Source organism: Saccoglossus kowalevskii, chromosome 5 (genome assembly GCF_978046115.1).
Source record: "Saccoglossus kowalevskii chromosome 5, keSacKowa6.1, whole genome shotgun sequence".
Taxonomy (NCBI): Eukaryota; Metazoa; Hemichordata; class Enteropneusta; family Harrimaniidae; genus Saccoglossus; species Saccoglossus kowalevskii.
In genome coordinates this window covers 23,442,442-23,459,543 of record NC_140645.1, presented here as the reverse complement: position 1 = coordinate 23,459,543, position 17,102 = coordinate 23,442,442, and the positions used below count along the sequence as shown (strand labels likewise).

At 33.1% G+C, this 17,102-nt stretch overlaps 1 protein-coding gene across 1 annotated transcript in view; it reads right to left on the bottom strand.

The window, feature by feature from the left end:
• Positions 1–17,102, bottom strand: part of LOC100373522 (uncharacterized) — a 71,236-nt gene that overhangs the window by 39,006 nt on the left and 15,128 nt on the right. The window contains exon 2 of the mRNA XM_085499239.1: positions 13,792–13,862. Coding sequence (XP_085355365.1) covers positions 13,792–13,862 — 71 coding nt within the window. The remainder of the gene's footprint in view (positions 1–13,791; positions 13,863–17,102) is intronic.

Below are 17,102 nucleotides of genomic sequence, written 5' to 3'. Positions count from 1 at the left end.
ATTTCATTAAAAATTACATGTAAATTACAAAATAATCATCAAAAACTTGACTATAAATCTATCTCTGCATACTAGAACTACTTTTTATTATTATTCTTACTAACTTGTTATATTTTATTTTTTTGTATTGATTAATATTTCTATTGCTATATACTGAATGAAATATGTATTTGTAAAGATGCAATAAACAATTACATGTATTATTATTATTATTATTTTGATCAAGTTTTTAGACAGGCTCTTTCTATTTGATGGTTATAACCATCACCACCAATAAAGCACTTTATGTCGCTAAATATCAACCCAATTAATAGTTACTAAGGCACCTGCTATATGAACAGCTGAATTTAAAATAAGAATCTCAGACTACATTTTGACATATGGCTATACATATCAATGGAATCCCAACCATGTATCAAGTGCATTCATACATGTACATTGTATACTGTAAAGTGCTCTAATTTTACTAGAGTCAAATGTTCACATTTTTCATATTAAAGTCAGTGAAAATTTCTAGGGAGTTTTATGACACAGTGTCAGCAAATTTTGGCTTCACAAATTTCACCAACATTTTTCTGCACTCTTTTCTTATATATTTTCAATATTTCTGGAAATGAACCCTAATTTTTGAGCCAGCAGACAAAATTTGAGTCACTTTTCAGTTTTTACTCAAAAAATTTGGCTTTTTTTTGTCCCAATTTTCGGAAGGAAAGTGCAGACTATAAACCGGACTACTAGTATTTCGTGAATTTGTGATGAAAAGAAGACACTGGTGGTAAAAAGATTAAGCAGTTTACAGTATTGTTAAATCTGCATTTACTCGTAGATTTTGCAATTTTTAAGTAAAATTATAAAAACAAGTAAAATTGTAATAGAACTTGTTGTTTTCACTGAAAAATTGGTGAATTTAAAAACCCTAGAAAGTAAGCTACTAAGTAAGGGACACCCACTCCTAAAAAAAGGTTTATAGACAATTTATCAAATGTGAGATAAATGACAGTCGGATTTACCTCTAATGAATTTGAGTTATTTTTATCTATTTACTGCTTTCAACGATAAATTCTACATAAATACATCACTAGCTTTTAAGACATAGTTGTTATTTTTGCCATAGAGGGCTCACTCTCATTGAATTGATTTTGCCGATGACCAGAAACACAGCTGCATATACATTTTTTTTTTAATATACGTTTTTTTCAAAAAACAGTTTACAAAATAGTGACCTCAATACACCATAGTTTAATTTAATAATATGTATATAAGTAAATAACCACAATGCTTTGCAGGATGTATATATACATGTAATAGTGATATTGACATTTCAACATCATCTTTTATATGAAAACCATAATTTTACCTCCCAAGATTCTGGCAACACATTTTCATATATTTTTCTACCATTTCTTTGTTAATTTTGGATCAAATAAACTATAATTTTTTAATTTTGATGAACATTTTTGAAAAAAATATGGGAATTATCCGGTTTTATTTTTTTAACCTTTTCACCACCAGACTTCCTCTATCAGTTTTTTCAGAATCTACTTTCTTATTCACAAAATAGAAGGAAGTACATGAAATTAAAAAAACAAACAAACATATAAATGACCATAACTAATTAACATAGAAATGAATAATTTCGAGCTTTACTGCATAAAATATACATTTATAATTCTCCCTCCCTTAAATGGGTAGATAAGTTTACTTAGAAACACAGAATAAATTTTATTTGGTTTGATTTAGCCTAAAGAAGACAAAAAGTTGACGACTTTGACATTCACAGTGTTGAATACTGTAAAATGACTAATTTTCGCTGGGTTTAAATTTCGCTGATTTACAATTTCAGGCATATTCAGTGGGTTTTAAATTCACTGTTTTTTCATTTACATAATGTATTCTATGCTAAATTTTACATATTCACTGGGTTTTAATTTAGCACATTTTCCAATCAGCGAAATAAGCAAAATTAAAACCCAGTGAATAATTAACCCATTTACAGTAGTTTCCTACAGGAATTTGCATTTGTTATCATTCAATAGGTTAAAATTTTATGACTTGATAATGGTATGTCAAGGCATTGAGAACTAAGACTGTTGAACTTAAGAGTCAAGTCATAGAGAGAGAAACAAAAATCCATGTATTTTATTTTGTTCTTCCATTCACTAAGTAATTATATTCTTTGGAGTTATTAGCTATTCAAGTCATCTAGCTCTACTGTACACTAACATTCATGGTACATCATCTCTTTGTATTAATACATGTACAAGTGAATTACTATTACGCTCAATGAGTATGACACTGAATATTGCAGAATAAGCAATTTTAACTAAAAACTTTGATTTATGTCAAGCATATTTAGTCTCAACACATTGCTGATGCATTGTGTGCAAAAATAACAAAAATAAAATGTACTTTCTCTGGATTTTATTTTTCATGATTTATTCGTCCATCTGAGGTGGATTGCAGTAAAAACAAATTACGCTACATGTATAGAGCACATTGTTGACAGAATGTTGTTTTCCAATCTTAGATCCTTTTTATACCGAATAAGTATCCAGATAAAAAAACATAAGATAACACTCATGCATCTGTCATATACAGATGTTAATTTCAGATAACATGATAATTTCAGATACACTAACCTCCTGCTCCCTACCCCATCTTACTTTTTAAAAAAAATAATAACTACGATACACATGCACATATAAAAGTTAATTCAAAATCAAACCACCGCACCTGCAATAATTGCCAATGTGTATCCAAATTTCATATATTCCTGAATCCAAAGGAGTTATGTATAAAATTCCCAAGGAGATGCATTCGGTCAAAGGCAGCTGCTTCTTCACTCCGCATAAAAATTGATGACACTGTCTTGCCAGACACCTGATCACTATCATCAGTCAAAACTATTTCTGTTATCTACATCATGATAGGTTAATGGATGATCTAATCTTTATTCTGATTGGGTGAAGATCCAATAAGAAAGATACACCCTGATTGGTCAGTTGACAACTCGGATGAGAAACTTATGCTGATTGGTTAATATATTATCAATAGTTATCCAGGATTGGTTGATTTTTGAATAAAGAAGGAGGAATAAAATTATTTTCCTTGAGATGTATAGCTGTACCTACATGTATCTAAGATATAATTGGTAAAAGTTTGAAGGCAATTTAGCTTATTGCAAAAGGTCTCATGTAAATCTTACAAGTTTCACTTACATCCATGTCTATTCATCTCAACTGAGTTGAACTGACCCAATTCATTGTATTAGATTGTGTTCATTCAATACATACATGAATGTTCTTATACATGTATATGCCATACTGTTCACTATTATTCTGTACTCTTACATACCATGAAAATGATATTCAATTCAAAAAACTGTTGCATATTGTAACTGTAAATTGTTGTTATTTTGTTGTTTGATGGCATTAGTAAAAGTCATTGTGTCTTTAAAATCTTAGTGAAATTTTTAGTGCTACAAAATTATTTTCATCTTTGTAAAATTAAATTTTATAGTTTGATTCTATTCTTTCTATCTTATTCGGTTCTATTCTATTCTAGTCTCATCTATTATTCTATTCTATTCTCATCTATTTATACTATTCTACTGTGAAATACTTTATTTTAGCTGGAAATAATTTTCGTTGAAAAGAATTTATGGGTGTTTTGTATGGGATTTATTTTCACTGAATCATTCCTTCAGCGAAAATTAATTCCAAGCGAAAATAAAGTTTTTACAGTATTCTATTCTATTCTATTCTATTCTCCGCTGTTAGCAATGCACATTTCAATAAAAGAACAGAAGATATCATTAGAAAATGAACAATATGTATAGTATCAAAGCAACGGTACTTTCCGTTTTCAACAAGAATTCAAAAATATCACTTTTTACAAAAAATTACAAAAATAATCATCAAAATTAGATAATTGAAGATATCACCACGCAATTAACAAATCTGAAAGAGGTTCACATGTAGTACCTATATATGTAATATCAAAGCAATTGGCCTTGCGGTTTTTAACAAGAAGTCGAAAATATCACTTTTTACCCAAAATGACAAAAATATTCACCAATATTAGAGAATTGAAGATATCATTACAAAATGAACAAATCTGAGACAGGTCTACCTGTAGTACCTATATATGTAATATCAAAGCAATTGGCCTTGCGTTTTTTAACAAGAAGTCAAAAATATCACTTTTTACCAAAAATGACAAAAATATTCATCAAAATTAGGGAATTTAAGATATCATTACAAAATGAACAAATCTGGGAGAGGTTCACATGTAGTATCTATATATGTAATATCAAAGAAATTGGACTTGCGGTTTTTAACATGAAGTCGAAAACATCACTTTTTACCAAAAATTACAAAAATATTCACCAAAATTAGAGAATTGAAGATATCATCATGAAATGAACACATCTAAGAGAGGTCTACCCAAGGTACATATACACCAAGTATCAAAGCATTCAGGCTTGTAGTTATTAAGAAGAAGTTGAAAATGTAAAACATTGACACGGACAACGACGGACACCAATGACGGACAACGAACGACGACAGACAATCACTCATATGATAAGCTCCGCTCAAGAAAGTCGACAGCGGAGCTAAAAATGATTTACAGCTAGTCACAGAAATATTGGGGTGACAAGATAGTTAAATTTAACTCCAATCATATGACCTACATGTATTATGCTAGTCATCTCTATAAAAAAAAAACGATAATTTAAATAAGTTTATGAGGTTTTACAGGACTGAAAAAATATGAAAAAATGTTTGCGATGATCAGATTTTTTTGGCAAAAACAAAGTTGTCAGCCAATTTGTGAGCAAATTTGCTAACTAGCTGTCCTTAGTACTTCTGATACTTAGTGTAATCTTTGAAAAAAACACATTTATCAAATCATTTATTGCATCATAATATGCCACTTTCATGACCTCTAAAGGTCACACATCCTGGTACTTTCATTACATGTATAAAAATAAAAAATAATTTTTTTTATTGATTTTAAAAATTCATCAATTTTCATTCGGTGTATACTAAACCATCAAATTATTACTTATTTTGACTAGAAAAAAATCCCTGTAATTTACCTAAGTGTATGCGTTACTATTGGAACAAATACGGTATACAGTTAAACAAGAAGACCTTCAAAGTGCTAATGAAAAAGGTTCCGTAATTTGGCTTCAATCTTCTTCTTTAAGTGCTTTCATGGTTTACAAGTAAGGTGATTGATTGCTTGAAGCAATTCTAAAATGGTCAGTTTTACAAGCAGCAATTGATTTAATCGATTAGATCACCATACTGACTTGGTGGAATCTATTTTGGTGTCATGTGTCATTTAAGTCTGTCCTATACTGAAGCAGTGAAATCACAACCAGGACTAGGTGGAAATAAAATTAGTTTCTATCAGTTTTCAAAATTGATGCATTTTTTGTTTTAAGTTGTCATAAAAATTGTGCTTTTATTAATGTGTATCTAAAAAAACAACAACATAAAAGCAATAAAATTCATAATTCATTCTCATAAATCATATTATTATGCATCTGTCACCATAACGCCATAAGTTACAGCGTGCGTAATTTTGCAATATTTTACGAGGTATTTTCATTCTACCATATTAGGAAATGCAAATTCCAAATATGGAATGATTATATGCATAAGAATTCTCTAATAATAAAAACAAACATGGCTGCCACCAAGGTTTGACTGGACTCAGCACAAAGCAGTTTGCTGATTCTGTTCTAAACTTTTTAATTTTGTCATTCCCATGGTGTATCCTTGGAAGGAAAAGATTTATAATAATAAGGTTATTACGAGGATACCTCAAAGTATGCACTCAGACAGTACTCCACGCATTGACCTCAGTTGCGCGTCGGCCAAGACTCCAGCTGTACTGTCTTCGTGCATACTTTGAGGTATCCTCTTTGAATAGTTCTAAAAGCCTGGCATAATTTTGTGATATTTTCTCAAAACAATACATGACCAAAACAAGTTTAGGGTCAACCATAAAAACAGAGTAGGTTGGGGTAATAGAAACTGAGTTTTGGTTAAAATCAGACCCCGCACCCCCATTCCAACATCTCAAATATGAACTTTTTAACTGATCATTAAACAATTTCAAATTTGCTAAGTGAAGTACCAGTACTCATGACTATTTATTTTACAGGATATATTCTCATAAAAAACAGAGACATAACTGCAAAAAACAATTAAGTAATTAAAATGTTTTAAAGAGATAATTTATCTAATTTAGTTGTAATCTTTAAATCGTACTAGACACAATGATATTCTCAATTTACATAAAAAATAAATTAATTACTATTGATATTAATTATTCTTTGGATAATTAATATACTGTGTTTGAGATAAGGCTGAGCAAAATAATTCTTTGTTTGACGTCCCTTTTAAATCAAAAAGCAAGGGATGGGCACAAGGAAAGGCACAAACTGAATCCAAGTTTTATTGAAGTGTTCTTTTGACTTCAGGTCTTGTTTCTAACATACATGTAGTAAAAAAGTTTTAGATTTGAAGCCAATATAAAATAAAGAACTACATGTATAAAACAACATAGTGACAGTTAATCATTGTTATCAACAGTTTTACCACAACCGTACAGTTTTAATTTCATAGATTTAGCTTCAAATGTTTCTGACACATTCCATCTCAGACTTTGTAGCCCACTCACTGTATGAACTGATACATTTCCTATGTGTGTAACCACATGTAACAGAACGTACATAAAATGGCTATTAAAGAATTGTCTCAAAAAAATTATAGATTTATTGCTATAATATTTTATCACGATTATTTTCTTGTTGTTTTGGCAATGGATACAAAACAAAGATGTTTCTAAATCAGGGAAGCAAAAATGTCCTCAATGTTCATAGTTTTCCTTTTCACCACCAGACTTCCTCACCCAAATTATTCTGTACTTTCTTGTTTACATTCATTAATATTTCTTGTAATGAACCATAATTTTGGGGCTAAAAGACAAAATTTGTGTAAATTTTCAGTTTTTACTCAACAAATTTGACTATTTTTGTCCCAATCTTCTGAAGGTAAGTGCAAAAAAGAAGGAAAAAGAAAAAAGAGGGAACTGGTAGTAAAAAAGTTAAGAACTATATGTAAGTCACCGTAACTTTGGCCAAACATCATCCTTCTGAGTAAACCTAAAATCAAACTGCAAACAACATTTCAAGTGACAAAAATTTACAAAACAGCTTATAAGTTGTTGACAATAATAATTACTAAGTATTGAAGAAATAGTTAAAAATAGCATATATAATTAATAGTTATTAGGTACAAAATAAAAAACCACTATAGATGGCCTCAATACCATGTCAGGTAGGTGTCTTATTGCATTCATCAATGAGAGCCATCTTTGATTAATTGCCACCTTGGGTACCCAGAGAAGTGTGTCAGGGGAATACATTAAATATACAATGATGATTAAACTGCACAAATGATAAAATAAATACATGCAATTTAGCAATATTGCCATTCACCAATTACAAAGCAAGATACTACAGAAATACAATGATCTTATCCAAAAAACTTGAATAATTTTAAAATTTATATCATTATTCGGCTTACTGTTACAGTAGTAATCAAATAAAGTGAAATCTATCCATGTACAGTTTTTTAATTTGATGATTTATATTTCACTTTAACACCCTAATTACACGTGACTGGTCTGTGTAGTTTTTGTGAGCTTTTGTTACTTCGCTAAGAAAACATGACTCTTGTGACCCCCTAGGTACATAACACCAACCACATTTGATTGGTTTGGGTACCTTTTATGATCCCCTAGCCACATGTGAATGGTCAGGTATCTCTCGTGACCCCCCTAGGCACATGTGATCGGTTGGGGTATCTTTTATGATCCCCTAGCCACATGTGAATGGACGGGTATCTCTTGTGACCCCCATAGGCACATGTGATTGGTTGGGGTATCTTTTATGATCCCCTAGCCACATGTGAATGGACGGATATCTCTTGTGACCCCCATAGGCACATGTGATTGGTTGGAGTATCTTTTATTATCCCCTAGCCACATGTGAATGGACGGGTATCTCTTGTGACCCCCATAGGCACATGTGATTGGTTGGAGTATCTTTTATGATCCCCTAGCCACATGTGAATGGTCAGGTATCTCTCGTGACCCCCATAGGCACATGTGATTGGTTGGAGTATCTTTTATTATCCCCTAGCCACATGTGAATGGACGGGTATCTCTTGTGACCCCCATAGGCACATGTGAGTGGTTGGGGTAGCTTTTATGATCCCCTAGCCACATGTGAGTGGTCGGGTATCTCTTGTGACCCCCTAGGCACATGTGAATGGCCTGATATCTCTTGTGACCCTCTAGGCACATGTGATCGGTTGGGGTATCTTTTATGATCCCCTAGCCACATGTGAATGGACGGGTATCTCTTGTGACCCCCTAGGCACATGTGAATGGCCTGGTATCTCTTGTGACCCTCTAGGTACATGTGATCGGTTGGGGTATCGTTTATGATCCCCTAGCCACATGTGAATGGACGGGTATCTCTTGTGACCCCCATAGGCACATGTGATTGGTTGGAGTATCTTTTATGATCCCCTAGCAACATGTGAATGGTCAGGTATCTCTCGTGACCCCCTAGGCACATGTGATCGGTTGGGGTATCTTTTATGATCCCCTAGCCACATGTGAATGGACGGGTATCTCTTGTGACCCCCATAGGCACATGTGATTGGTTGGAGTATCTGTTATGATCCCCTAGCCACATGCGACTGGTTGTGGTATCTCTTGTGACCCTCTAGGCACATGTGAATGGTCGGGTATCTCTTGTGACCCCCTAGGCACATATGACTGGTTATGGTATCTTATGTGACCCCCTAGGTACATGCGACTGGTTGTGGTATCTCATGTGACCCCCTAGGCACATGCGACTGGTTGTGGTATCTCATGTGACCCCCTAGGCACACAGGTTAGGATTAATCATGAAATCCCCTAGCTACATGTATATGTCACTGGTTATGGCATCAGGTTTGACCCCCTAGGCACATGTGATTGGTTGGAGTATCTTTTATGATCCCCTAGCCACATGCGACTGGTTGTGGTATCTCTCGTGACCCCCATAGGCACATGTGATCGGTTGGGGTATCTTTTATGATCCCCTAGCCACATGTGAATGGTCAGGTATCTCTTGTGACCCCCTAGGCACATGTGATCGGTTGGGGTATCTTCTATGATCCCCTAGCCACATGTGAATGGACGGGTATCTCTTGTGACCCCCATAGGCACATGTGATTGGTTGGAGTATCTTTTATGATCCCCTAGCCACATGTGAATGGACGGGTATCTCTTGTGACCCCCATAGGCACATGTGATTGGTTGGAGTATCTTTTATGATCCCCTAGCCACATGTGAACGGACGGGTATCTCTTGTGACCCCCATAGGCACATGTGATTGGTTGGAGTATCTTTTATGATCCCCTAGCCACATGCGACTGGTTGTGGTATCTCTTGTGACCCTCTAGGCACATGTGAATGGTCGGGTATCTCTTGTGACCCCCTAGGCACATATGACTGGTTGTGGTATCTTATGTGACCCCCTAGGTACATGCGACTGGTTGTGGTATCTCATGTGACCCCCTAGGCACATGCGACTGGTTGTGGTATCTCATGTGACCCCCTAGGCACACAGGTTAGGATTGATCATGAAATCCCCTAGCTACATGTATATGTCACTGGTTATGGCATCAGGTTTGACCCCCTAGGCACATGCGACTGGTTGTGGTATCTCATGTGACCCCCTAGGCACACAGGTTAGGATTGATCATGAAATCCCCTAGTTACATGTATATGTCACTGGTAATGGCATCAGGTTTGACCCCCTAGCTACATGTCAGTGACTCTTCATGCTTCGGAGTTATTCTAATTAATATGTAATTTTATGTTAAAGTCATATGAAAAGTAATGACAAACGTACAAGTAAGCTTATGGGTGATTTTATTCACAATTCTTACCATTTTACAAAATAACCTTTCTCTTGATTAATCACAGGGATCCCAGGAACTACATGTTTAATAAAATTTACTTCTAGCTTATATGGGGGATATTGACTGGTACTTATATATACAAATATTTTATACTCAATAAATATGATATGAAGATGATATTATTATAATTTATGATACTATAGTTCCCGGGCTCCATGTGAATCATGTGAATTCATGTGGACATTCTTTACTTTAACTGTTCTATTCATTTAAATGTACAGTGTACATGTATCGACATATTGCGGGAAAAATAAATGAAAATTTGTTATTTCTATTTATGTAATAAAGATGATATTAGTATAATGGGAGTTACTGAATTTACTGTTATTTTTACAAACACAGATACATGTATATTATTAGCATATAGTACACTGGGTAAATTGTTTGAAGAATTTGTACTGATTCAGCTGTCACTTACAGCTGAGGTATGTTGTTTGCATACATTAATAGTTATAAGCCAGCTCAGACATGTTCAGGGATTTCTACCAAGGCTATTTGAGTCAAATTCAAATCTGGCACTACATGTACTGTTTCTGCACAGTATAGTCTATGTGTATACATGTTTGCAGTGCATTATGGGAAAGAACTGTAATCATAATGGAAATTATATATCAATTTATAAGTTAGAGTTTATACATCCTATAGTCTTATATACAGCTTTTTCGTTTCATGTCAACGATAACAATTTTCAGACATGAAGGAATAATCCCACCCTGGAAACCAGTATAAAAATGACAATTTTGACCATTTTCATGAGATTTCAGACTCGTGTATCTCGAAAGATAGTTTTTTTCTTTTATGGTATCCTGATGGCATGGAAACAAATGAATGAAAGTATGATGAGCATGACATATGTATTTTTGAAATCAGTCTGAACCACCTTGAGTACACTGGTAAGAATTACCGGTAATGCTGTCACATTTTCAAGCGATTTCTCTAATTTGACAATAACAATGTAAAAGAGTTCAATAAGCAATGGTTTTTAAATTTCATTTTATGTCAACGATCAACATTATCAGACATGAAGGAATAATCCCACCGTGAAAATCAGTATAAAAATGATAATTTTGATCATTTTTCATGAGATTTCAGACTCGTGTATTATGTTAATTATCATTCACAATATAGTGCTATAATTTTTATGAAGTTGCTTGATCCTGACAAAAAATTAATGAAGTCAGTGATGCTTGGAATTGGAGTCGAAAGATGTAGCAACCAATTGTCACTGGTTCTAAAAACGAATTTTACCAAGGAATCAGTGTCATTGGTGATTTTTGAATGGAAAGAAAACTGGAACCTGTCTTGCAACAATAGTTTATACATGTAATTTCCCATTTAATTGTACATTTTGATGTATACATGAAAGTTATCAATACATACATCCTACTCAATTGCTTTCATCAAGTTTCCATGCCAACAACAATAACTACCGGTATTCCATAATACCAGGTTGCAATCAAATTGAGTATTTTGTATCTTAAAAGCAATTTATAGCCCCATAAAATGTGTAATTTCAGTTGCATGATGGGTAATTGGATAATCCAATACCGATGTATCAATTTCTGAGATCAGCAATTAAAAGATCACATGTAGGATTGTCTCGTTTTATGTAAAAAGTCACAATTCAAGCATATATGAGGTTATTGTGAGGATGCAGTAAAAGTACATGTATGTGAGAAAAATAGTGCAGCAAGAGACACACAGAGTTCGTCTGACGGCATACTTTGCAGTAGCCTCATATATTTGTATATAATAATAACCTCATTATCAAGCATCTTCTTCCGAAACCAACCGCTTGGTGTAGAAAGCCAAGAACTGAGCAAAACGATTAAAATTTATGGAACTTTCGTGTTATGAACTTCTTTTTCAAAAATTGTTCGCCATCTTGGAAATAATGCCTAATCTTTGTGTTTCACCGTGCAAATGTTTTGAGATATGAAGATGTAATCTTGCATTTTCATTGGCTTCATGGTATGAGCCAATAATAATGAAAGTAAACAAGACATAACATACAATCTTCAATTTAGTTTGAACCTGCTTTATATATATAATTGTTTTACAAGAATTTCAACTATTTGATGTCTTTCTCGGACGGAAGTTTCTATCAGAATAAATGTTAACTGCTTGATTTGATTATAATATGATTTTAGATTTTCATTTGATTTGCTCATTGCAAGCTATCCGAACATCCATTCAGTATTTATCTCACACTTTTTTTCAAGATGTTGGAATGTTTAAATGACGACATGTAGATTAAAAGGTTAAAAGGGCAGGTGATAAAGTACGAACTCATCGATAAAGTACAGACTCATCGATAAAGTACGAACTCATCGATAACGGTTTCATCTTTATTAGAATCCCGTTCACAGTAATACAGATCTCCACTAAAAACACGGAGCATGTCACACAGACACAAAATACTGCACATGCGCAGTTCACTACATAATGGTCAATCGTATGTTTACCCTAGTGCATGCTGGGAGTTTAGTGCACTGCATGCTGGGAGTTTATCGTACAGCAAGTTAACAGCAGGCTTCCCCATGTTCGGTTTTTGTCACTATTAAATAGAAGACTTGATTATTGTGATCTAATAGAGTCAGAGGTGTACTTTTCTTAAGATACTGATAAAACCAAAGAAGTATTGCAATGGCATCAGATTTGTAAATTGATATTCTCTGGTGTACTTATGCTCATCCTAGTGTTAAATGTAGGATTCACTTTCTGTAGTCAACCTAACCTAATACATTGTAGGAAATTGTTTTCATTTACTGTGGTACAAAACATAATATCTTGTAGTTTTCACTTACAGCTTCAGAATATACTCACTCTGAATCACAGAAGGAGCAGCTACATGTAGATTAATAAGGTAAATTGTTTATTTTTCATTTATAACTGTTACATGTAACTAAAAACTTAACTGCAGACAACTGAATTAGTCTTATGGTGGTTTGTGCGATAAGTTGGTCGTAATGAAGACAACAACAATTTAACATAATGAAATTCATGAAATCAAAACTAATTACTTTTAGATGCAAAATGGCCACCAAGACTTTTTTTTTTTCTCAAATAGTTTCATCTCTCTTCATCGTGTCCACTGTTTTCCTGACTTATGTAACTATGGTATTTGGAACAGTCTACATGACGACGGGAAAGAATGGAACTCTATTTGGCGGAAGGAGGCAAAAACAATCATCCATCAAAGTTTCACTGCTCCTTTACATATCACTTTTCAAAAGTATATGTACAATTAATTTGAATGGCCTGCAATCTCCCATTAAGGGATGAGGACATTTAAACAAATTTGCATGTTTGTATTTTATGACAAATCACATACTGTAATTTAGTTACAGTTACTTTTGGAATTACCAGGTCCTGTATATATACAAGAAGACTGTAATTTTTAATACTTTGCCTAAGCATATCATAATCAGTCAGTATATGATGTCATAATCAATAAGCATGATGTCATAATCAGCAACTATGATGTCATAATCTAAGCATGATGTCATAATTAGCACCTTTGTCATAATCAATAAGCATGACACCATAATCAGCAACTGTGATGTCGTAATCAATAAGCATGATGTTATAATTAGCAACTATGTCATAATCAATAAGCATGACATCATAATCAGCAACTCTGATGTCATAATCTAAGCATGATGTCACAATCAGCAATTATGATGTCATAATCTAAGCATGATGGGTTTATATATTAGATGCAAGTTCCTACCTGGAATGCTTTGTTGTTGTAATATCTGTCTTGAAGTTTGGCACCAAACTCAGCAGGATCAATACCTTCCTCTGTGTATCAGAAGAAAGAAAAAAGCTATTAAATGATTGATAAATGAGATGAATGAGTTTTGCTGAAGTTGACCATCCAACATTACAAGGGGATGCAGCAATGGCACAGTGGGAGTATGAACTTGTGTGAAAATTGCAGATGTTGTAAAGTGTGAACAAGCAGCTTTTTCAGCTCCACTGTTGACATGGTCAATGAAGCGAATCTATGTTATTGCAGCCATCATTCACTCAGTCTATCAACTCTTCTTATTTTATGTTTAGAATAATAATTATGCAAATTCAATGTAGTATGCATATAATATGTAAATAGGTATGTACATTTTTACAAGCATGGTATTAAATAAGAAGAAATATCTTTTAACCAATGACTGCAGGGATTGCGTTAACCCCATATTTTGCTTCCCGGACTGCAATTATTGAAGAGGGACCCGGTTTTTCAGGCAAGCCGGGGTCCAATCTCTAATAAAGTTATTCAGGGTCAAATTTCAATTTCTTAAAATTTTGTAAGTGGGACTCGTCTTGGCGAGACACTAACGCAAACCCAGAGAATGTTACACAAATATAATTGACAGTATGAGAACCACCAAGCACATGAAATATCAAAAAAATCAGATCAACCATATCCCAGTTTGGTACTACCTGACCTGACCTTTCTATCATAAGGTATTATGGCAATTCAATGCACTTTCCTGGCGATGACCAGGCCCGGCAGAACACAAGCACGTCTTACGGACCTACATGTAGACCAAGGTTCCCTCAAATTCACATCCATTAGTGAATAAACCCCAGCTATATTGATATATCCTTCCCGTTGAGTCTGTAGCAGACCCATCCAGAATAGGAATCAATGCTTTTCAGTGTTAAACCCCAAGTAGAATTTGAACACAAGTCTACATTTACAAACCACAAATCTGATACATGTACTTCTTAATGTTATTCTATGATGTCTATATATCATTGAACCATTTCAATGCAATGAAATGAGACAACAATGCCTCCTGAATAATTAAATATTCATTCTTTTTTCTCATTGACAACTGTACAATGCGCTCATTTCTATTATATGTATTTATTTGAGATTTAATTATTACCATTAGTTTTTCTTTCTACCTATACTGTTGTGTATTTGCCTTTAATATTTGTAGTTTGTTTATTTATTTTTATCATTAATTTTAATAAATGTATTATATATTTTTTCTTTAGAGTTGTAGTTTTATCACTGTAGTTTTTTAGTGACCTTACTGCTGTACTTTCTGAAGTCAGTGTTGTATCAATAAACGTATTCACTAAAAGGTGTGCTTATCTCCCTAAAGACTTTTATAAAAACTAGAGTTACAAAAGCCACAGTTTAATACAAATAATGCAATTATACATGTAGTTGCAAAACTAGAAGTGATAGCACAGTGCAATAAGCTGGTACGTATAAAAGTTTACTGACCGGATATAACAACGTCTATAAAATATACATGTTTAATGCTGGTATTGCTGGTAGCAGATCTTGAACTTCAATATTTATGAGGTCAAATATATTCACTTTTTTCAAGGGCATTCAGGTTAAACATTATAACACATGTGTGGTACTACTACATTGTACATGTATGGTATACATAACACAAAATCAAAAAAATAATCGAAAAGTTTCTGATTATTTTATTTTCAAAAATTTGAATTTGCAATTTAGTGAATATGAAATTCTCGTTTTATGAACAAGATACTGTAAAATAATTTATTTTAACTGGAATTAATTTTCGCTGAAAAGACATGTTGGCTACTTTGTATGTTAAGTTTATTTTTACTTATTTTTTAATACTAAATGTAGAAAAAAATATATTTTCACTAGATTTTATTGATCCGAGCAAAAATAAATTGTGAAATGTGAAAATAAATTAGTTTACAGTAAATAAAAACAAAATTGTGTTCTAACAGTTTAGCATGTGCCTTTACAAGCTCTTCTCAGCTACTTTTTTTTTTCCTTGAATACCTCTCCACACAGCCGTCACCAAGGTGACCCAACGTGATTTGGTGATTTCATTTTGACTCAAAATCAGTTGTGATAAGGACACGCAGATGGAAAAGATGAATCATGCAAACTAGGCAATATGAGTTTCATTGTTATATAACAATAATTCAAAACTTGCACTAAAATGTAACTAGGTACCATAAGCAAGGAGGAATTATGCAAATTAGGCAATTAATATTCATAAACTAATAGAAAAGATAGAAGACACAGGTGTTTCATCGTATTCATCATGATTACACACTGCAAAGTATCAATTTAAAACTTGCACCAAAATGTGACTAGGTACTATTAAGCAAAATTTAATTATGCAAATTAGGCAATTAGTATGCATAAACTAATAGAAAAGATAGAAGACACAGGTGTTTCATCGTATTCATCATGATTACACACTGCAAAGTATCAATTTAAAACTTGCACCAAAATGTGACTAGGTACTATTAAGCAAAAGTTGAATTATGCAAGTTAGGCAATTAGTATGCATAAACTAATAGAAAAGATTGAAGACACAGGTGTTTCATCGTATTCATCATGATTACACACTGCAAAGTATCAATTTAAAACTTGCACCAAAATGTGACTAGGTACTATTAAGCAAAAGTTGAATTATGCAAGTTAGGCAATTAGTATGCATAAACTAATAGAAAAGATTGAAGACACAGGTGTTTCATCAGGCAATTAGTATGCATAAACTAATAGAAAAGATTGAAGACACAGGTGTTTCATCGTATTCATCATGATTACACACTGCAAAGTATCAATTTAAAACTTGCACCAAAATGTGACTAGGTACTATTAAGCAAAAGTTGAATTATGCAAATTAGGCAATTAGTATGCATAAACTAATAGAAAAGATTGAAGACACAGGTGTTTCATCGTATTCATCATGATTACACACTGCAAAGTATTAATAATTCATTAACTGTCTATACTCATCAATGCATGACTAAACTTAGTAATTCAATTGCATTGTAAAGATTACAGTTCATTTAAACATTCCCAGGACATGGGTACATGAGAAACGATATGAATAAGTATTGCCTCATTTATGATGCAATATACAAAAGCTGCTACAGACGGAACCGCTGTAAATTCATGTTCTGTATTTGTTTTATCAATAGCTTTTTTTTACGTAAATGACAGAAGCGTGTCTATATGGTCGAAAAAGTCACATTTGAAAGATAAAGCAATTATAATAAAAACATGTTTTGGGGTTTTATTTT